A 22965-nucleotide genomic window follows, 5' to 3' on the forward strand; every position below is an offset into this window, starting at 1 on the left:
TCCCGCCCTCCTGCCGCAGGGTGGACTCCAGGTCTGGAAGGGCTGAGAAGAGTTGAGTATCTCTCCTGCAGAGGAAAGGGTTGAGGGTTGGGGTTGGGGGGCGCTGCCTCCTCTAGTACCCTTCGTACCCCATTGTGGAGACTCCCCGGCAGGGCTCTCCCCCCTGAGCTTGAGGCCTTCCTTCCTCTAGTCCCCTCACCTGAAAATTGTAGTGAGACAGACACGAGCCCCAGGAATCACATGATGAGACAGACTCCAGTCTGCCCCACCCGGCAGTGGGAGTTGCCGCCGGCTTTCACTGGCACCATGACTTCCGATTTGAAGTTCCTGGAACGGAAACGTCGCAGCAGGCTGTGGAGTATTTGGGGAAGGAGGAAGGGCCGGGGTAGCCCTCTGTGCCTGTGGCAGTCACTCAGACCTCCCATCGTGAGGTGCAGAAAGTACAAGCCTTTACAGAGAAGACGGATGAGATAACCAAGCCCCCTAGTCCTCCCAAAACACAGTGTCCCTGGAATCTAATCCCCGCCACTCACAGGTACACACTTTACTGCAGGCGTTTATAGTCCCTGATGCCTCACTAAACTGTGACAGCAACGCTGTAGGGCCTCCCTGGTGGCTCAGAAGGCAAAGAATCTGCAGTGCAAGAGACCCGGTTCGATCCCTAGGATGGGAAGATTCTCCTGGAGAAGAGAATGGGTGCCCACTCTGGTATTCTGGCCTGGAGAATCCCATGGACAGAGGAGCCCATTGGGCTGTCGTCCATGGGGTCTCAAAGAGTCAGACACAACTGAGAAACTTTCACTTTTCCTGTGGGGCAGACTGAGCAGGTGTGACCCAATCAAACCATTTTATAGATGGGCAAACTAGAAACAGAGATGCAGATGGACACGTTGGTGGCCACACAGCTGGTGACTGGGCTGGAGGCATCTCAATTGACCCCCTTGACCCTTTCCAGAGCTTTTCTACACCACAGAGCTGCTTCCAAGTGGGAGAGGCTCCCGGGTCTATTTCTTGTAGCTCCACTGCCCTGAGTTCTTTCAGCCCCAGGTTGAGCAGGGCTACACCTGGGGCTGGAAATACGTACTGTTTTTTGTTGGCCTTTTTGAGCAGTGTGGGCTCCGAGCAGTAGGAGGTGTTTGCTTTGGCACCAACGTTCGTGCAGCTGGAGCAGCAGCCGCAGGGCCCGACGGCCAGGGGCCCCTGCTGCATGGGCACCAAGCTGCTGCTGATGCGGAGGGAGCCATTGACCAGGCAGTTGAGGGACCTGCCCCCGGGGGCCGCGGGCTGGGGGCCGTGCCGGCAGGGCAGCCGGGTCGGCACGGGGGCCGCCGTGCTCGGGCCCGGGGCAGCAGGTGTCTCGGTGACGGTGATCTCCGGGGAGGTGGGTCTCGAGGCTGCAGGGACGGGCGGCCTGTTCTCCACCTCTGGCCGGACCCCTGGGCTGTGTGGGTTCATGTGCAGCTTCCGCATGTGGTGGACCACGGCCGCTGCGTTGAAGGCTTGCTGGGGAGACACAAGACCCATCTCTGGCCTTCTCCACCCCAGAGGGCTTCCAGCCTTCCCTCTGCCCCATGGACGCTTGAAACCAACGTGCGCACCTCTCATTTCCCAGAAGGGTCCAGGGAGCTCCAGCGTCTGCCTGGAGACCCCAAGGAAAGCCCCCTCACCCTAGCTGCCCCAGCCCAGCCTCCAGGGCCCAGACAGCCTGCTTGCCTCCTGGAGAGGACAACTCACCCTCCACTTGCTCTTGGCGAAGTTCTTCTGGATCTGGAGGCTGACTGATGGGTAGATGTCCCGGTGGAGGGCTGTGTTTCCGTTAATCCTGTGGATGTGGAGGGGACACCTGGCTAGTGGTGGTGATGGGGACTCTGCAGGGGTTGGGCAGGGGCTGGGCATGCAGATCCAGGGTAAGCTGCCTGGAGATCCCCAGGACAAGGGCTGGAACCCTCTGGACAGGTCATGAGGGCCTATGCCGGGGGCCAGTGTGAGGAACTCCGCCCATGGCAGGGGCCTGTGGCTTAGAAGGGCTTCCTAGGTGGCTCAGATGGTGAAGAATCTACCTGCAAGGCAGAAGACCCGGGTTTGATCCCCGGGTCAGGAAGACCCCCTGGAGAAGGAAATGGCTACCCACTCTAGTATTCTTGCCTGGAGAATTCCATGGACAGAGGAGCCTGGTGGGCTACAGTCTATGGGGTCTCAAAAAGTTGAACATGACTGAGCAACTAACACTAGTATTACTATGCTTTAGAAACTTGCTTTCGGGCTGAGTGGGCAACCTATAGCCTGTGGACCAAACCTACTCATTGCCTGCCTTTGTAAGTAAGGTCTTACCGTGACACAGACACGCCCATGCATTCAGCTATGGGCTCTATTGCTCCTATGCTGCGACAGACAGATTGAGTAGTTACCATGGAGATGATATGGCAGCAAAGCCTAAAACATTTGCTATCTGGCATTTTACAGAAATAAAAGTTTACTGATACCCCATCCCTCACCCCTGGCCCAATGTCAGAGGGCATTTGCTTGTTACTATCCTCTGACTCTAAACTTTGCACAGAAGCCAACTCCTCTCGGTAAGACTTCCTCTATGCGGCCACCCCTACAGAGTCTGCCCGTTCTGCCCTGAGCCTCTTATCCATCCATCTCTAAGTGTCCTCAGACACTTGCCTTGTGAACAGTATTTTCTAGGTACTAAGGGACCTGGAGAAGTAACAGATGTGGCCCTGCTCGTTGGGGGCTTACAGTGCAGGTTGGAAGCCTTGTTTCATGCCGTGAACTAGAGTAACTCGTGGTGAGCTGTGTGATTGTTAAAGAGAGATGGGAAGGTCTGTCTGGACTGCAGGAGCCAGGGCTTCAGAGGACACAGACAGCTCTGGATCCTGAAGGATGTGCATCCAAGGCAGGGCCCTCGAGGTGGTGAACATGGTGTGACCCAAGGTGAAATGTGGAAAGAGCTTGGGATGGAAGAGGGTAGGAGAAAGATACAATCATTAGGCCTTTCTGGAATAGAGAAGGTGTGTTGGGAACCCTGACAAATGAAGTTGGGGATGACAGGCCAGGCCAGATTAGGGAAAACCACGGCTTACTGCAGTAGGAACCGGGGAGCTTGTAAATTTTCCAGCAGGTGGGTAGCACAAAAAAAGGAAGTGTTCCAAGACTTTCTTTACCTGCTTTGTGTGTGTGTGTGTGTGTGTGTTAAGCCGCTTCAGTCGTGTTCGACTCTTTGAGACTCTGGACTGTAACCTGCCAGGTTCCTCTGTCCATGGAGCTCTCCAGGCAAGAAAACTGACGTGGGTTGCCAAGCCCTCCTCCAGGGGATCTTCCTGACTCAGGGATCGAACCCCCATCTCTTGCATCTCCTGTATTGACAGGCAGTTTCTTTACCACTAGCACCACCTGGGAAGCCCCTTACCTGCTTTACCAATTGGTTGCTTTGTGATTGTTTTCAAAGCACCTTGCGTGGGACAGGCTTTGACCCCAGAGTAAGATGATGCTCTTAAGGAGAGTAAATTTATCTATCTGGCTGCATCTGATTCCCGATTCAATGATCCAGCTGCTACTCTTGGATCAGAATCCACCTCATTAAATGCTGTTTGTATCTCTGGCTTGATCTGATCTGTGCCCTTTGGGTGCTATACCAGTAAACAGCTCAGGGCAAGCAGACTCCAGGGAAATGCGTTGTGAAAAAATCAGCGTGGTGTCTGGGGAGCAGCAGCGAGGGTCTAGAGCCCACCCGCGCCTCACTCACCAGGGGTGCCTCAAGGCCTTCTCGCAGGTGTACCGCTCATTTGGGTCCTTCTCCAGCAAGTGGCAAATAAAATCCTTGGCTGTGGGGAGCAACCAGAGACAACAGCTAAGGACCAGATCTCATGACTGAGGGAGAGTCACTGCCAGGCTGGTGGGTGGCACAGAAGGCATGTTTAGCTCATCTTCCAAAGAGGCAATTTTAAGAGTCTTGAAAGAGAAAAAGAACCCAAACCACCTCGCAACAACCCACCTGAAACCCCCAGAGTGGCTCCACGCAGCTGTGTCACCACACAGCACTGCAGATACATCTCTGGTCACGAGGCATCCATGTGCCTGACGCCGCGTGGGTGCCCGCCCACACCAGTCAGGGGCCAGCACCGCACATGGGCACACGCGTGAATGCTGGCTTAGCTCTGGTCCCCACTTAAATGGACCCAAGGACAAACACTGATGGCCGTCACTGACACAGACCTTGCAGGCTCTCAGCTGGACAGGTGAAAGGCAAAACTCGGCCTTGGTTTTGCCCCTCCTGCCTGGAACATGCCCCTGGGCTTGTTCTGCCCTCCTGGCCCCTCGTCTGAAGTACCTCCCTGCTTTTCCAGGCATCCCACGGTTCTGCCTCCAGGAAAACAAAAGCAGGAACCTTAGATGCGAATCATTTATTTGGCCTTTGAACCAGATGAAGATTTCTCCACTTTCCTTGGCAGCCTGTTCTGTCAGATTCCCCCGGGACCGTTAAGAGCCAGGACTGTCATCCTTTGTTAAGCTCTCTTTTCTTGGCAGCCTCTGCCTTGAGCCTGTTATTTTGTCTTTCCCTCGGACTGGTCTTACCTGACTCAGAAATGTCATCCCAGAACGGAGATTCAAACTCATAGTAGCCTTCCTTGATCTTCTCAAACAGCTTGGACTCAGTTTCTTCATAGAAGGGGGGATACCCACACAGCCTGGAGTGGAACAGCAAGGTATATGCTGCTGAAGGACCCTGTCCTGGGCCAGCCACTCCCCTCTGCCCAGCCTCCACTGTATACACAGGCAGGCAACAAGAGTCCCCAATCAGCAGTGTGACCAGTACATGGGTCTGCCCCTGATTCATGAATGATGCATGCATGTGCTAAGTTGCTTCAGTCATGTCCAGCTGATGCAGGAATGATGCAGGTTCCATCAGATGTTTATTCAGGAACCAAAGTTTGGAACAGGTAGCCCTTTGTACATTATATTCCCCAGACCCTCACTTTCTCCCTTCCCCTGACTCTTTGCATGTGTGCAAAGTCACTTCAGTTGTGTGGGACTCTTGGGAACCCTATGAACTGGAACCCGCCAGGCTCCTCTGTCCATGGGATTCTCCACCCAGGAATACTGGAGTGGATTGCCATGTCCTCCTCCAAGGAATCTTCCTGACCCAGGGATTGAGCCCATATCTCCTGTGGTCCTACATTGCAGGGGTCTTCTTTACCACTGAGTCACTGGGGAAGCCCCCATGACTCTTCAAAAGTGAAACTGTTAGTTGCTCAGTCATGTCCAACTCTTTTTGATCCCAGGGACTGTTGTCCAGCAGGCTCCTCTGTCCATGGGATTCTCCAGGCAAGAATACTGGAGTGGGTTGCCATGCCCTTCTCCAGGGGACCTTCCCAACCCAGGGATAGATCCCAAGTCTCCTGCGTTGCAGGCAGAGTCTTTATCATCTGAGCCACCAGGGAACCCTGACTCTTTAGATGACGTATAAACTATCTTTAAGAAGGATGGTAGAAATGTCTACTTGAATGTAACTTTCCGAGGGATTCTTTTTAGGCTGTTTTGTTCTTCATTCTTTAGAACCTAAACCGCTGATTGGCACAGAGGAGACAGCCAATGACAATTTGTTGAGTAGATCATTGAAGAGAAGAGTTATTCAACATACATTGAGGAAATAGAGAAATGCATCCATACTGAGGAGGAAATGATTAATTTCAGGTTATTTTCCAAGAGCAAAGTTTGCTATCAGTGAGAAGGGATGCTGGGCAGGGGGTGGTGAGCAGATTTGGAAAGGAGAGCCTGAGAACATGAGGAGAGGAACCGTGACCAGGTTCATCCAGACCATCATTTTGCCTTGGGCTGACGTTACCAGGAGAGAAATCTAAGACGTGAACATTGTGCCCCTTTGGCTTCTAAGTTTAGGATGTCTCCTCCCTCTTTAACTGCTCATTCCATAGGGTGGGACTCAGTACATTTATATACAGTAAACGGGGGTGGGATGCAGAAAGCGGGAATGCCATGTGGCTGCACAGTGGGTTCATGCTGAACTGTGTTTTTATAACCAGGTGGCGATCAGGACAAGATCTTCTGGAGCTGTGTGCATGAGTGTGTGTGTGTGTGTGTGTGTGTGTGTGTGTGTGCACGTGGAGATGCACATGCTTTGGAGGTGGATGCTGCTTGAGGTGCTGAGATGGGGAGGAGTGAAGAAAGGGTGAGCAGGCGCTGAGACTCCTCAGGAGCTGAGCCAACGCCAGCTCTACTTACAATATGTAAGTGATGACGCCGATGGACCAGCAATCCACAGCCTTGCTGTAGGGTTTCTGGGCCAGCACTTCTGGAGCTGCAGTAAACCAAAGGAAGAGTCAGGCTGAGCAGGAGCAAGAGCAGAGGGTGAAGGATGCCCGTCAAACGTCAGCAAGAGGCTTAGAGAAGAGGATTAGGGAGGCACCTGGGATGGTGTTGATGTTTAAGGCTAAACATTCTCTTACAAGACAGTGTCTCTCCCAGAAGGCTAAATCTTTCTCCAATACACTGGGAGGTCCCATGCCAGGGCCCATGGCTCCTCCATCAGACTGGGGATCTCCAGGGCTTGGTTTCCTCCTTTAGGCTGAGTACTCCGGAGGCAGGGTCTGTAGCTTCCCACTCAGATGGGAGACCCCCAGGGCAGGGATCCTTAGACAGGGAAATCTGCAAGGTAAGGACTTTCTCCTCTCACGAGATCGGGATCTCCCTGAAAACAGAGGTTCCATTAAATGAGGAACTTCCAGTGGGCAGGTAGGAACTGTCCCATCAGTCTCTGTTACCTCCTAAGGGCAGGCCTTACTCTTCCCCATCAGCCCAAGAGCTCCATGAGGAAATGGGCCATGTCTTCCTCTGACTGGCAGCTCTGGGGCAGTAGTGAGCTGCCTTTGGTATTTACCCCAGATACGAGGGATTTGTATCCAGTGGACTCAAAACCTGTTGGTTGCCAGGAGCCAGCGTGAGGAATCCCACCCGTGACAAGGTCATGTGGCAGAGATCTGATGGGCAATGCGAGTCAGATCTCAGGTTTCCTCCCTGGTATTTCCTGAGCATGTACCCCAAAGAACCAAAGTCTGCTGGCCTTTGTACTCCGCTTTTCCACTCTTCCGACACACTCTGGAAAAAGTCAACTCAGAGCTTTAGTCTTCTGCATTTGAAAGGGTGTTTCAATCCCAAACCCCCTCTGATGGCTTTCTAGCCTGCCTGCAGGACTCATACAGCTGCACATGTGATTGTTTGAGGCCTCGACTGCGGGAGGTACAGGAAGCTTAAAACATCCTAGGAATGTAGGGGCTTCCGAGGAGTCAAAATCATTAGAATAGGACTGATTAAAGGTTTCATTTGTTGAGCCAATACTTGCTGCCAAATTTTCATATCTTTTATTTGTAGAGATAGTTGGTATATAGAAAAAACAGGTAGTAGACCTGGTATTAGCAACATTAGATCTTTGAGTTAAGTACTTTCTTTGTTATAACCCACTGCACCTTTGTTCTACAGGAATGTAACTTTATTTAGTACTTTGAGGGTGATGCAGAGTAAAGAAAAAACACTTCTAGGGAAAAGGAGTTTTCTGGTTGACAGACAATTATCCAGGAAGAGAGCCATAAAAATGTTAACAGGCCTCTGGGCCAGAAGATACTGTAAACCACCTGAGACCTTTTGTATACAGGAGGGTATGCAAAAAGAAAGCCTTGTCTCAGTGAGGGTCAGGACTGCTGCCCCTGCATAACTCTGCATATTCCATTATTTCTTTATGTACAACTTGGGGTATATAAGCTGATTTTGAAAGTGGCGTCTTTGGAGTCTTGCACCGATGCTGGGCTCCCCCATGTCTTTCTTTTCTCCCCTTTTTCGGCTGAATTCCCATCTGGAGCGGGGAGGCTCACCGAGTCTACTTACTTGCCCTGGCTGCTAAGATCCACGTGAAAGGGAGACTAAGGTGGGGCACCCTTCGATATTCAAGTGGGCGCCGGTGGCCTAACGTAGATGGTGCAAACCTCTTGTCTTGAGGTTTTATTGGTTTTCCCCATAAACCAAGTTATTCAGCCTCTTTTTCTCCACCTAAATTTCCTACTATACTATTTCTTCCTAATCTAATCTTATATTTCTATATTAATAAATAAATAAGTTTTCCTTGCCTATCAGTCTCCCCTTCAAATCACCCTGGATCCACCGGGGCTGGACCCCAGCAGTTGGTAAGTAACCAACCTCTCTTTTGGGGAGAGAGGAGATTCCCTGTCTTGAGTCAGGGTTGTACTTCCCACTTCCAGCCCCAACCAGGTGATGAGTGGCCGAGAGAGAAGGAGCAGACGTGGATGCTCTGAGCTTTGGCTTTCTCCTTGAGAGCCCAGGAATGCTCTCTCCTGGTACCCTGCCTGTTGTCACCTTTTGGGGGGCCCTGGAAGCTTACAGAGCTATGAGGCAGGAGGCCCCACTTCTGCCAGTTTCCTAGGGTATGTCCTTGGGTGTATATTTGGGTGCCCATATATAAGTTCCTCTGATTCAAACTCAACACTGCACCTCCAGAATACCAGCAGTTGCAGGGCTGAGGTCTCCTCCAGACTGGGAGAAAGGAGAGAGGGGGGCTACTGGCCAACCCCTCTGCTACTGATATCTGGGTTTGAGGTCTTGTTTCGGTCCCTGTTCTAGGTGAAAAAACAAAAACAGGAAGCCTTGCTGCAAAAGTGAGAGCCAGAGTATAGGCAGGGCAGTGGGAAGGCTCAGGGGTAGGATGTCTTTAAAAGATGTAGGGTTTGGGAGCAGGCGGAGGAGTTTCAGATAGATTGAAAGTGACAGTCGTGTCTGACTCTTTGTGACCCCATGGACTATACAGTCCATGGAATTCTCCAGGCCAGAATACTGGAGAGGGTAGCTGTTCCTTTCTTCAGGGGATCTTCCCAACCCAGGGATCAAACCTAGGTCTCCTGCATTGCAGGTGGATTCTTTACCAGCTGAGCCACCAGGGAAGCCCAAGAATACTGGAGTGGGTAGCCCATCCCTTCTCCAGCAGATCTTCCTGACCCAGGAATCGAACTGGGGTCTCCTGCATGGCAGGTGGATTCTTTACCAACTGAGCTACTCAAACCTTAGACCAGACAGATCGGGTGGCCCTAAGTCTCACATGTGACTGCTATACTAGGATCCTGCTGTCTCCTCAGAGCAGTCTTCTTCTGTGAGTAATATCCATGTGGAGGAATGTAGCCAACTGGTCAACCTCCCCCCTGTCCCCAGACTCACCCACGTAGCCTGGGGTCCCACAGGCAGTGGACATGACGCCACTCTGCTCCATCTTGGAGAGACCAAAGTCTGTGATCATGATTTTAGAATTCTCCTCGGGGGTGAGGTACAGGAGGTTTTCAGGCTGCGAGGGACAGAAACATCATGTAATGCAGGAGACAGTTGCCTGAAACATGCATTTATTTCCTTTCCCCCGTATCTAATTTCTTAGGAAGCTGTATCCTGGGCTCCTGACTTTAAGGCCAGACTTATTTCCCTCCATTTTTCCTATCTTCTTCCTACCTGGAGCTTCATTTACCGTAACTCAGCACCTTGTATTTTGCTTTTGGCCCTGACTTTACTTAGCTTTATAGCTATTCTTGTAGTAACCCTTCCTTCTTCTCATCCCCAACTACCCCAAAATTGTTTCATTTTTTGAGGAAACCAACCCTTATTTTGTCTGATCTTTCTAAACTCTGGTACATGACTGGTGCGATGTTGACTCTGAATAAGTATTTATTAAATACTGTATTCAAGGCTCTGTTCAAGGAATAGCATGGATTTTCTTGGTAACCTCGTAGGGTGAGGATAGTGAAAATCAGAAAAAGGCTGAGGTGCAAATTAACAATGATTGTTCAGTCACCCAAGATTTGTTCTAGAATCCAAGAGTGAAAGGGACCTTAGGGGTCATCTGGCTCAACTCTCATTTTACAGAGCTTAGACTGCCCACGATCCATGCAGCTTCCCAAAGAATCCTTCCACGTTTCCCGGAGGGCCCCGTCTCAGCACCTTTAAGTCTCTGTGGACGATGCCGTTCTCATGGAGGTATTTCACAGCTGACAACACCTGCTGGATCACCAGGCTGGCATCCTTCTCTGTGTAGACACCCCGTTCCAGAATCCGGTCAAAGAGCTCCCCACCAGAAACACTGTGGACACAGGGGCAAGTGCAGGAATCCAGCCCTTATTTCAAATCAAAGGGATGTGAACACCTTTGTTCTGGAGCTCTGGGGACATAGAGCCCTCTGATGGAGTAGGCATGTTTCCACCCACCATCGTTCAAGCGGTGCTGAGGGAACTATTCCAATCTCAGGATACATCCTTTTGAGTACCTGGAGTGCTATCATTAGGGAGTCATTTCTTTTGGCCAACCATTGACCTCTCTCTGGAAACTCCTTTTTTAAATGCAAAATACCACTGTTTAGGGTTTCGCAAGGAGTCAATTTTCAACTAATACAACATTGTAAATCAACTATATTCCAATCATTGCTTCCTGTGGACATATTTCACAGCTGCCTTCTTTCCTGGCCTGGGACGCAGGGAGCCATGATAAAAGGGAGAAGTGCAGCTGAAATCAGACAAAGTAGGAAAGAGAAGGAAGTCCAGATGAGGCTAACTGGGCTTCTGCCAGGATTTCTTTCCTCATTTTGGAGAACTGAGTTACCTAAAACTGAAATTATGAGGTGGAGTCATAGGAGTGTTTTTGGGCTCACGTGGTACAGTATCTGAGGGTTCACAGGAGCTTTAAGATCAAGTCCAACCCTCACGCCTTGATGTTCTCTAAACTACTTTTACGAAGTTTTCTGTCAGTACTGAAACACATCAGTGGCACAGAACTCCCTCCCTCCTAAGACAGATTGTTTTATTTTTTGTCATCGTCTTAATATTTCTATGTGTCATGATGGAATTTGACTCCCTGCAGTTTCTGCAAGTGACATTGCTTGTGGATATCCACACACGACAGCACCATGCCGCAATAAGGGGGCAGAGATTTCTGTAATCAAAATGCACACCATCCTGTTCCTTCTGTCTCTTCCTGAAGCTCTGGGCTCTGTTGTGGGAGCTGGAGGCTCGTGAGAAAGATACTCTTTGCCCACGACTGTGGATTCCTGACTCACAGCAGCCTGGGTCCTAGAGCTGGTGCTCTAGAAGCCTTGGCGGTACTTTGGGCATCCGTGCGTGCTTGATCACATCTGACTCTTTACCCTGTAGCCTGCTAGGCTCCTCTGTCCATGGGATTTTTCCAGCAAAAATACTGGAGTGGGTTGTCCTTTCCTCCTCCAGGGGGTCATCTGGACCCAGGGATTGAACCTGTATCTCCTGCATTGGCAGACAGATGCCTTAGCACTTGAGCCACCTGGGAAGCCCTTGACAGTACTTTGGTGACATCTAAACCTGCCCACCCTCCCACCTGGGTGACTGCGTGCTAATTCTGTTGACTTGGTCTCATTAAGATGCCATGTGATCCCTGCTCACTTGTTAGTGCTGCTCTGGGTCCCTCTAAGCTCACTCCCTTGGCTGCTTGCTACCACTATTCACTGGGCCTCACGTGAGTCCAAGAGTTAACAGCCTGAGTAGACTCAATAAAACTCCCAGGGAATCAGCCTCTCAGTCAAAAAGACTGTGTCTACCTTTGCTGAGATTGCAGGGTTAGCATATGTGTGTGTGTGAGTGTGTGTGTGTGTACCTTATACACAGAAGCATTTCTGAGCCTAAGGATGAGCCCTCAGGGGCACTGACCAGCCCTACAGCAGTCACTCTCAGGCATAGCTCTTATCTGGATGTTACCATCACTTGGACACCTTTTTAATGTGGCACCATTTCTATTGACACACGGACACATGCAGTACAGTCTCAGCCTATTTTTAACACCGGGTGGCTCTCTTTTGCGAAAGTCATTCTTCCTATTGAATTGCTGTCTATCTACCTAAGGCTTCAACCTCCATGGTAATTTTACCCTGGAGGGATGCTAAAATATTTAATACCCAGTTTAGAGAACATGGGGGGCTTCCCCAGTGGCTCAGATGGTGAAGAATTAGTCTGCAATGCCGGAGACTCGGGCTCGATCCCTGCATTGGGAAGATTCCCCTGGAGAAGGGAAAGGTTACCCACTCCAGTATCCTTGCCTGGGGAATCCCATGGATAGAGGAGCCAGGCGGGCCACAGTCCATGGGGTCACAAAGAGTCGGATACAACTGAGCAATTAACACTTTCACTTCATTTTCTTTAGGGAACATGGACTGATGGGTCAAAATGGACTCAAGCCACGGTGCCAGAGGAAGGTTCTGGAGGCCTCCTGCTATGCTGGGCACTACCCTTTCAATTGTAGGGTTGTGAGGCGGTCCAGAAAGTCTGAAAGGCATAGGGAAGCAGGGAAGGATGGACAAGTTAGGGCTACAGCCATTTACAGACTGGCATTTCAACAAGTGGTAAGGCTACACTGGTGCATACCAACCCAATTATCAGCCCTAGTTTTAACCCTCGGTCCACTCAGAACACGTCTACAACCAGAAAGAACTCTTGGCACGTCAAAGCCTCTTGAACTAATTCTTGGTTTGTCTTTCAATCACCATCCTTCTCTTACCACCAACAAACCTCTTCTAGGCCTTCAAGGCCCCACCAGACATGTGTGAGGGGAGAGGGTGGCCATGCACTTACAGCTGCATGACCAGGTAGTAGTGAGTGGCGCTCTCATAGATGTCCTCCAAGGTCACGATGTTCTCGTGCTTGATCCTGAGGAAGAGAAAGGGTCACCGTGCATGACCTATGGTTCACATGGTCCAGACACAGGATGCAGGTCTAGCCTAGATGGACTTTGACTTCTTTCAGAGACTTTTGATGACAATGTTCAGGAAGACAGGATCCTTGTGACTCCTTCCTGATAAGTAGGCAGTCACAAAGAAATTCCAGAGAAAAGATTCCCAGCATGGTATTCAATTCGTATTTTTGAGTGGGTAACTGATCCTCCTGACTTCAAGGAACAAACACCTCACTGTTACTCCAGGAATCTCTTTAAACTTTACCAAGAGAGAAAGCTAAAAGAACTGAGGGAAGCTGAGGGATCTGTGATCATTCGTTTATTCTACAAAACGGGGCTCCAGGTCTCCTTCAGAAACATCCCATCATGTGTGATCCCTCAACAGCTGGGATGTAGGTTAGCTAAGCCTCCTGATCGATAACCTAGGAGGAAGCTTTGCAAGATGATTGTTCCAGGATATTGTGAGTAAGACTGATGCTCATTGTGAGGGTCAGTTCCGTGGGACGCCTTAGATCAGTGAGTCTCAAGCGGGGGCTCTTTTGTCCCTCAGGGGATCTTTGACAATATTTACTGATGTTTTTCTTTGTCACAATTGGGGATGGGGGATGTGTTCCTGGCATTCAGTAGGTAGAGACAGGAATGTTGCTAAGCACCCTGCAATGCTTAGGAGAGCCCTCAACACAACAGGGAATTAACTGGCCTAAAATGTCAGTAGCACCTAGGCCAAGAACCTCTGCCCCAGACTACCTCTGTCTGGGATTACTCAGAGGCTGAGTCAAGCAGAATAATCATGCTAGCTGAGGGGTTGGTTTGCAAGCAGCAATTCTGTGCATGCCCTTCCAGGAGGAAAGTCTCTACCCAGGGGGAGAGGTAGTTTTACCCAGGGCTGTGCAGTACAAGGATTAACTTCAGCTTGGAGACAATTGGACCTGAGTTCAGGTCCATTTGCTACTTGGCTAATCTTGGCTGGTTTACTCAAATCTTTCAAACCTTGCTTTCCTTGTCTATAAAGTATATCTCTTCCATAGAGTTATATCAGGATGAAAAGTGATAAGACATGTAAAATGCTTAGTACAGGGCTTGGGGAATAGTAAACACACCATCAAGAGCAGCTAGCATCTTGAAGATATTGAAAAAAAATACAGGCTCCATGCAGTGACTATGTGATGGATTCATCTACATTTATAAGCTGATGATGCTAACAGTAATTTATCGATGATTTACTCACTGGACAAATATTTATTGAATATCTATGCTGTTAGGGACTGGTGATACAATGTAATGATAAGAAGGACCAATGAGCCTATAGTCTCTCTCTCTACCCTAATCTCTCTGGAGCCCAGACCAAGACTTCTACCAGACACTTCTATGTAGAGATAGCTGGATATATTTATTCAATATGTATAGAGGCAGGTGGATATTTATATTCAATATACTGCAACCCACTGCTATTTCGTCTCAGCCTACACATCCTTTTCATTTGCTGTCCTAAGCAATGAATGATATGACTGTCCACAGAACAGCTCCGTCTTAGGGTCTCTTTAATGCTTTTTTTCTTTTATTCTCCTTCCAGCCAGCCCCAACCACCTCTCTCTCTGAAATATCTCTGGGACTCAGTCTTCTTGCCACCATGTGATCTTGCCGCCACCTCTGGTCCTCATCCGTTGCCTCAGTGATTGAGAAAGTTTGGCAGTTGGTCTTCTGCCCTCTAGGCTGGCACCCTCCAATCCATCCACCACTATGCTTAAGAGGGATGGCTCTAAAATATAAACTGACCATGGAAATTTTGCCTTAAAACCCCTTGATGACTTCTCTCTGCTGATAGAATAAAGCCAATGTTCTTTCTCATGGCATCCAGCACCCTTTATTATGAGGTCCCCTTCCCCATTGCTTCATCTCCTCTCCGTTCATGGGCTTCCAATTCTAACTCTTCCCTAATGTCCCTTGCCCTTCCATGATCCTATGTTAATATTTATGCTACACTTGACCTGACTTCTCTTTCTGCACTGCCCTTCCTGCCTCTATAAAATTCTACTCACCCATCAAGGTCTGTCGTCTTTGAAAATGTACCTAAAATTCATACTCACGAAGACACACATATAGGCAACACGAATCTCTGTCTCTGCTGCTGCTAAGTTGCTTCAGTCGTGTCCAACTCTGTGCGACCCCATAGACGGCAGCCCACCAGGCTCCCCTGTCCCTGGGATTCTCCAGGCAAGAACACTGGAGTGGGTTGCCATTTCCTTCTCCAATGCATGAAAGTGAAAAGTGAAAGTGAAGTCGCTCAGTCCTGTCCTACTCTTAGCGACCCCATGGACTGCAGCCTACCAGGCTCCTCCGTCCATGGGATTTGCCAGGCAAGAGTCTCTTCTACACTTTGCCTTTTGCTAGTGTGGCTCACAACCAATGGGACTGGCATTTGTTATGGGCGCTTCTGTCTCTGCTAACAAAGATGTGAGTTCCTGAGGATAAGAGTTTTTCAACTTCATCTTTGTGGTCCTGATGCCTAAGCACTTTTGGATTACTGTAGGAGTTCCATAGGGGTTTGGTTTGTGGGTCCCGTTGTAAACATTTGATGATTTGTTAGTGCTGTCTCCATCGTGATCGTTGGAACGCTGAACCTACATCTGCGTTAGAAGAAATCGAGGCTCATTTCCAAATCTTGTACCACTTCCTTAATTGTTACTTCTTCCTGGTGTTGACTTACAGTTGATTTTTGGTCCTTTGAGCTAATTACTTTGTGGTCTATGTGTGCAAACCAGCTCTGCTCTCAGTTGATCACTAGTTGATTTGATGAAAAAAAAAAAAAATCAGCCAAGACAACTGTCTGGCTAATATAGCTGATGGATCAAACTGACTCATCAGCTCGAGCAAAGGGAGCTAATACCTATGGGGGTGGAAATCCCACCTCAGTCTCTCTCAAAGGTAATTTGTGAAGGAAAGGTTGTGATCCCCTGGTTTCCCTTGACCAACACTAAGACCCACTCACTTTTTCAGCACAGCGATCTCATTCTCCAGGCTGCTGTCCCGGAAGGCAGGTGACTTTTTGATGCACTTCAGGGCAAAGAGCTTCCCAGTTACCCTTTGCTTCACCAGGAAAACTTCTGAGAAAGCTCCTCTGAGTAGAAAATACCAAGAGATAAACATTAGAACTGGCAGCCTAGGGAACATTGCTGGAGACAAAAGCAAAGGGCAGGTGAAAGAAGGTGTGGCTGGTAATTTGTTTCATTGTCATCATGGGCACCATGGCAGATTCTATCTGACATGATAGCATAGTCTTTGACTCAGGGGCTAGAGGGCTGGTTGCTCTTGGCTAGTTCCATGATTTGGAAACGATTCTCAGAAACTCTGCTTTAGGTCTGCAAACTTCTCCTCTTGGCAAACCCATTAAGGAGAGGCCACTGCCGATCTTAGAGAGGCAAATTCTGTAAAGAAGTGCCCAACTATACGCTTACAACCCCAGCTGCGGAAGCTTTGTGGTTCCCCAGTCAGGGCAGCTCTTCAGGAGCTCCTTAGTAAATGACTCACTAAGCTGCTTTCAAAGCACAGAGCTCAAGTAATTTACACCAGAAACACCAATGGTGGAGACACTCCAGCTGCTGGTGAAGATGCATGAACAAATGCTACAACTGTATATTCTGAGAAAACTTAACAAAAAAAGAGAGAGAGAGAGAGAAGTCGCTACAGAGTCAGTTTACTTGTCTTCTCCCAACATGGTGTGGGCTTCCTTGATAGGAATAATTAGTCCTGAATATTCATTGGAAGGACTGATGCTGAAGCTGAAAGTCCAATACTTTGGCCACCTAATGTGAAGAACTGATTCATTTGAAAAAACCCTGATGCTAGGAAAGACTGAGGGCAAGAGGAGAAGGGGACAACAGAAGATGAGAGGTATCACCGACCCAGTAGACATGAGTTTGGGTAAACTCTGGGAGTTGGTGATGGACAGGGAGGCCTGGTATGCTGCAGTCCATGGGATCGCAAAGAGTTGTACACGACTGAGCGACTGAACTGAACTGAAAGAATCTGCCTGCAAGGTAGGAGACTCCAGTTCAATTCCTGGGTCAGGATTGTCCACTGGAGAAGGGATAGGCTACCCATTCCAGTATACTTGGGCTTCCTTTGTGGCTCAACAGATAGAGAAATTCACCTGCAATGTGGGAGACCTGGTTCACTCCCTGGGTTGGGAAGATCGCCTGGAGAAGGAAAAAGCTACCCACTCCAGTATTCTGGCCTGGAGAATTCCACGGACTGTGTATTCCATGGGGTTGCAAAGAGTCAGACACGACTGAGCGACTTTCACTTTCAACATGGTTGTTGGCAGTTAGAAGTAGCACTGAGAGATGGGGCTCTCACATGAGAGAGAAAAGACTCCTCTATCAGCTTTAGACGCTGATGACTACTGTGAGCCAACCGTCAGCAGCAAGGGGGCTGAGCATCTGCTCGTTCGGTAGTATCTGTGAGAACAAAAAACAGAGCCCAGCTGCTCTGGGCAGGCTGTCTGAAGATGGAGAGGCTGGAACCCAGTGAGAACACAGGGTAGGGATTCCAAATTGCAGGCTTCTTGGTTTAAGGGCAGTGTTGGGGGCAGTCCTCTAAAGACAAGGCCATAGCAACATTTAGTGAACAGCGGATACTGGAGCCTGATGTTAGAACCTCAGATTTGGGGTAACAAGTCATATACCCAGTTTCTTCATCCGAAAAATGAGAATGTCAATAGTATCTGATTCATAGGGATGTTGAGAAGAGTATGTGAGTTAGTAGGTGTAAAGTGCATGAACGTGTACCTGACATCCAGTTAACTATGCGTGTGAAATACTATTATCGTTCTAAGTACTATTTTAGGGAGAACACAGGTTAGTAATGAGAGTAGACAGAGTTTAGCTGAGGAAATATAGCTGAGCCATCCTCTGCCTGCCATCTGGCGGTTCTAGCGTGGAGGCCTAGTGGCAGCCCAGCTTCCGCAAGGACGTCCAGAATCTGCACTAGAGAGCGCTGGGTGTTTCCGGTGTCTGTTTCCTGTTTCCCCCAGCTGCACTTGGAACCGAGTTAATTAGAGCCTTCAGAGCTTGCTCTATTCATTCATTCATTCACCCATCCCTCCAATCAAGATTTATTGAGCACCTACTGAGTCTTAGACGCTAGAGATGAAAAGGAAAGTTTTTATTCTGCTCTTAAGCAGCCTGTAAATTAGTGAAGAGCCCAGACAAATGAGCAATTAGCATTCACTTTGAAAAATGCTATTAGGCTTTCCATGAACGCTGGTTGAGCTGACAGAACCTCTCTGTGTCAGGCCCTGGGATTAGTACTGGTCTGCCTTAGAATCTGGTGTGAGAAACAAGGCACGGACAGACCCACAGGAAGTGCTATGACCCCACAGGAAACAGACACGTAAGAGAGGGCCTTGGCTGTGCTTGGGAGGGTGGGTCACACACTGCGCAGCCCCAGCAGAGGCCGTCGCCTCAGAGCCACTGTATCTTTCAATGCAATAATTACGATAACATTTTTACTCTGGACCGCAAGCTAGAGGAAAGGGCCTTTTTTCCCCCTAATGCGTACAAAGTGACCTTTTGGGTCGGCTGAGAATCACATCATTCGTGGCCCTCTGACTTAAGAACATGCTGAACTCAGTTTCAAGGGATCAGTGAGGCTTAGCCCAGGGCAAAAACAAGTTGGAAGTGATGTTTCAGGTGGGGGTGGGGAAGAAGCAGGATTAAAAAGCCTGGAAGTGCAGAAGAACAGGGCAAGGTGGGGCTGCTGGAGGGTGGTCCAGCCCCTTTGTGATGGATGAGGCAGAGAACAGGGGAGGTGGGTGTGGAGGGACACCGGGGGTCCTATGCCTGGCTCTGGGTGGAAAATGCTCATGTGTTTGTGTGATGGATGGATGGAGGGAGGGAGATTGGATGGGTGAATGGATAGGAAGTTTGGACTGAGATTATCATTGTGTTCCACTCATCGGAAGACCTTGCTTTCCTTATTGTAAAAGGAGAGTCGAACCACACGGCCTTAAAGATTCCTCCCACCTGTGATGTTCTCAGGTTTGCCTTCAGATTTCTCCTTTTGCCTGTATCTTTGGAACCACACGAGGATGGTTCCCTGATTTTAAAGCTGACACCCTCTCTGAGTCCACTTGGAAAATGAGATCAAACTAAGAGCTTCCTGGGGGATCTATCCTGCAGTGAGCGGCATCTCCTAGGGTTGGGCAGTGTTGTGGGAATTACTGCTCTTCTGCTCAGGCTGTTTTATGCATGTTGTGTGTGTGTGTGTGTGTGTCTGTGGAGCAGGGGCAGAGCAGAGGGATTAGAAGGCTTAATTGTGCCGTCTGCCAGACTGGGGAGCAGAGAGCTAGTTTTGAGTGGCCAAGGTTGCATGGATCAGGAGGCAAGATGGCCGAACCTCAGTGCTAAGAGCACTTGCCGTGATAGAACTTGATTTGCGTTTCCTGCTCTGAACAGCCTTCTGCTCTTGCTGGGAGCAGGGGTGCTGGAAGAGGAAGGGAGGAACCAAGAAGAAAAATCTTCTCCTGGGCCGTGAAAAAAGGAGGCCTGGCGCTCGAAGACATACCCTCTGTAATGGACGAGTTTTGCCAAGTGTCCCTACAGCTGCCCAGGGCCGTAGAATTGTGGGTGATTCTGGACAGATTTCACAAAAGCCCATTTTCCCCTGATGGGTGGTCCCAGTGGAGCTGAGGACTAGAGAACTAGAGGCCTTTATCGTGAGATCCTGGCGCTTCCTGAACAGGGGAAGTTGGCACTGCCCAGCTGCCCCTCTGAGATCACATGACCTGGCTAATGCCACGGGGTCTGCAGCCTGGGGCTGCCTGTCCCCATCCCGAGCACCACAGAGGTGTCTTCTGAGCTTCTGTTCAACCTTAGCTGCTGCAATAGCTGTGACTTGCCCCCGTCTTGTCTGTCTGCTCCCCTCATATTAGCGCTGGGCTGGGTACATGAGAGCCACCAACAATACAAAATATAGACGGCTGGCCGCTGGGTCCTAGCCCCTTTAAATTTCAGTTTAGTATTCTGAGACCAGGAAGCTGTATTTTTCAAAAATTCCCTAGATTGAAATGAAACTAGGAAATGATTCATTCTCTTGACTGTGACAGTGATACTGTGGATATAGGAGAAGGTGCCTTTGTTCTTAGGCGGTGCAGACAGAAGGATCCAGACGTGATGTGTCATGATATACGCAACTTGTTTACAAATTGTGCAGTGAAGTGTGTGTGTGTGTGTAAAGCACATATGGTGAAATGTTAACAATTATTGGATTTAGGTGATGGGTATAGCAGAGTTCATGGTACTATTATTTCCCTTTTACGTAACATTTTCATAGTTAAACATTAGAGGCATGATAAGCTCCCCAGGTGGCTCCCCTGTCCCCTGGGGTTTAGAAGCTGCCCGGCAGACTTCACTGAGCTCCTTGAGGGTGGCACGCCTCTGTCTCCGATGGTCCTGAAGCACAAGTCTGAGCAGGCGGTGAATACACTCTTGTCAACCTGGGCTTCTTTTCCCCTCTTTCTCTGGATTTTTGGGATGCTTGGCAAAGCATTTTTGATTCACTCATGAGCTGTCTTTCTTTCCTGCCCAAACGCCCCTGCTAACCACCCCTGTCTTGACAAAGGCCCTTCATGGAGAGCGGGTGCTCTGATGCCCGGGGTGGCCGCTGAGACCCTCCTGTGTGCTGAGTGCCATCCCTGCCTGGGATGGGAGGGCCCAGAGGCCTCCTCTCAGGGTCGAGCCTGCTCCTCTCTGGTTTCAGAGACTGTGTGGGCAGCATCACTGCCTGAGGTCCCTGCCTCCTAGCCAGGCGGAGGGAGCTAAACTTAGCCAGAGTTGGCTCAAAGGAAAGCTGGCTTGTGTGGACAGCCCATGAAGGGCCCCTCGCATCCCCGGCCCAATTAGCCCAGACTAATTAGCTGACCAGCAGGGGTTTGGAAGCCATGGGAGCCGGTGGCCCAGAGCCGCCGCCAGCCTGCGTCAGAGGCCGCGGCTTCCTGGAGGCGAGGCAGGATTAAGTGGAGAGTCAGCCCCAGGCAGGCTGTCTCTGCTCCACCAGGCATGCAAGCGCCGTCCAGGGGCAGGCACAGACACCCCAGAGGCGGGCAGGAGCTTGGCTAGGACTCGACTTTATTTTTCCAACATGGTGCTTCAATATGGAGCCGAGAAGATGGTGGTGGCAGTCGTGGACATGCGCTCAGTCTTGTCCGACTCTCTGCGACCCCATGGGCTGCAGCCCACCAGGCTCCTCTGTCCATGGGATTCTCCAGGCAAGAATCCTGGAGTGGGCTGACGTGCCCTCTTCCAGGGGATCTTCCCAATCCAGGAATCGAACCCAGCAGACGGATTCTTTACTGTCTGAGCCACCAGGAAAGTCCAAGAATACTGGAGTGGGCAGCCTATCCCTTCTCCAGGGGAATTTTCTTGACCCAGGAATCGAACTGGGGTCTCCTTCATTGCATGCCGATTCTTTACCTGCCAAGCTACCAGGGAAGCCCCAGAGGATGGTGATGGTGGGAGGCAATTCAGGTGTGTGTAACCCATTGGCTTTGTAGCCTCAGAAGCACCACCTTCTGTAGACAGCAGACAGTGGGTTTGCCCTGTATACTGTGGGGGGAGTGGAATGAGGAAGGCAGGTGAGGAGGCCCAGGAAGGTTCAGGTCACTGGATCCCCGGAAGTGCTCCAGAACTCCTCTTCCCTGCAACCAGGGCGGGACTCACAAATTGTGATGGATCTGGAAGCAGGGCGGGGTCTCGGGGGGTGAGAAGGCAGAACCTTGGGGAAAGGGCTGAACTGACCTCTGTAGCACGCCAAGGCACCTTTCCCTGAACTACCCCTCAAAGCCCCTACTCTGCTCCTGCGACCTGTTGAGATGGTGTATCATCTGCTGCTGGCCTAGGACGGCTGTCTCCAACTCACCCCCCCACCACCCGCAGGCAGCCCTGCCGCCCCAGCCCCGGCCCCTGGACTCACGATCCCAGCACTTCCATGAAGATGAAAGTTTTCCGGATGTTGCTGGTCTGTTTCTTCCAGGAACTGCAGTCATCCTCTTCCTTTCTACCCATCGCCTCCAGAGTTGAAGCTTCTGGGGATGCTTGGTTTGCGGAAGGGAAGCAAGGATCTGATCAGCTACTTTGTCCAATAGGATGAGAACAAGTTGTAGAAAGAATCTATAATACTCACATCCTTCACGTAACAACTAGGAGTAAGGACGGGGAGCAAAATCTGGATAACTGGCAAAAATAGGTTACATTTCCATAACAGATTTTATTGACAGTCCACTACGTGCCCATTGAGCTTGTCCCGTGGTCACAGGGTTTAGACTCTCATGATGGAAACTCCCCCTTGTACAAATGTCTTTGAGGACAATAACACCTTTACAAATAGATTAACATGGGACTATCCACCTTTGGAGAAGGAAATGGCAACCCACTCCAGTATTCTAGCCTAGAGAATCCCAGGGATGGGGGAGCCTGGTGGGCTGCCGTCTATGGGGTCGCACAGAGTCAGACACGACTGAAGCGACTTAGCAGCAGCATCCACCTTTGAAGGGATCTGAACTGTTTATGATACCACTAGAGCTTCCCTGGTGGCTCAGACAGTAAAGGATCTGCCTGCAATGCTGGAGACCCAGGTTTGATCCCTAGGTGGGGAAGATTCCCTGGAGAAGGAAATGACAACCCAAAGTTTTTTTTATTGATTCAGACTACTGAGTCAGCCGGACTTCTCTCTTATTATCACAGCTTGGCTGCCTCCTCCAGTCATTACTGTTCGTAACTTCTCTCCTACTGTTCTGAGTTAAATGAATGAAGAGTAGATGAATGAGCATCGTGTTTCCTCTGCACCTCCCACAGCATTTAGCACAGTGCTGTAAAAATAGTTCCTCATTAAAATCTGAATTGAAATGTGCCCTGAGTTCATCTTAGGCTTTTCTCGATACTGAATACTATATTTATTCAACGGTCAACACCTACGACGTGCCAGGGGCTGTGTGTACCCTATCTCATTCCCCCTAAATAGTACCTTTGGTAAACCCTCTTCATCCGTCAACGTGTGCCATTTGTTTTCCTGATTGACGCAATGAGAACTGGAGAACCAGAGAAGTGATCTTATAGCCTAGTGCAGTAGATAGAGCAGATCTGTCTTTTACAAGGATGATTCAGGATGTATCTGAAGATCAGATCATGTAGCCAAGATTATAGGGCTAATGATTTG

General features: G+C 49.7%; 1 protein-coding gene across 1 annotated transcript; it reads right to left on the reverse strand.

Annotated features, from left to right (window-relative positions):
• Window positions 1–236: 236 nt before the first annotated feature.
• CAMK1G (calcium/calmodulin dependent protein kinase IG) lies at window positions 237–21815 on the reverse strand. Its single transcript, XM_068986343.1, has 11 exons — window positions 21724–21815; window positions 15743–15871; window positions 12654–12728; window positions 10006–10144; window positions 9238–9361; window positions 6244–6319; window positions 4579–4691; window positions 3749–3827; window positions 1735–1822; window positions 1085–1503; window positions 237–327 (listed from the first exon to the last, which is right to left on the reverse strand). Exons 1-11 carry the CDS (start codon window positions 21813–21815, stop codon window positions 237–239), a joined length of 1425 nt encoding a protein of 474 aa, XP_068842444.1.
• Between the last annotated feature and the right edge of the window lie 1150 nt (window positions 21816–22965).

The sequence above is a fragment of the Capricornis sumatraensis genome, chromosome 14 (genome assembly GCF_032405125.1).
Source record: "Capricornis sumatraensis isolate serow.1 chromosome 14, serow.2, whole genome shotgun sequence".
Taxonomy (NCBI): domain Eukaryota; kingdom Metazoa; phylum Chordata; class Mammalia; order Artiodactyla; family Bovidae; genus Capricornis; species Capricornis sumatraensis.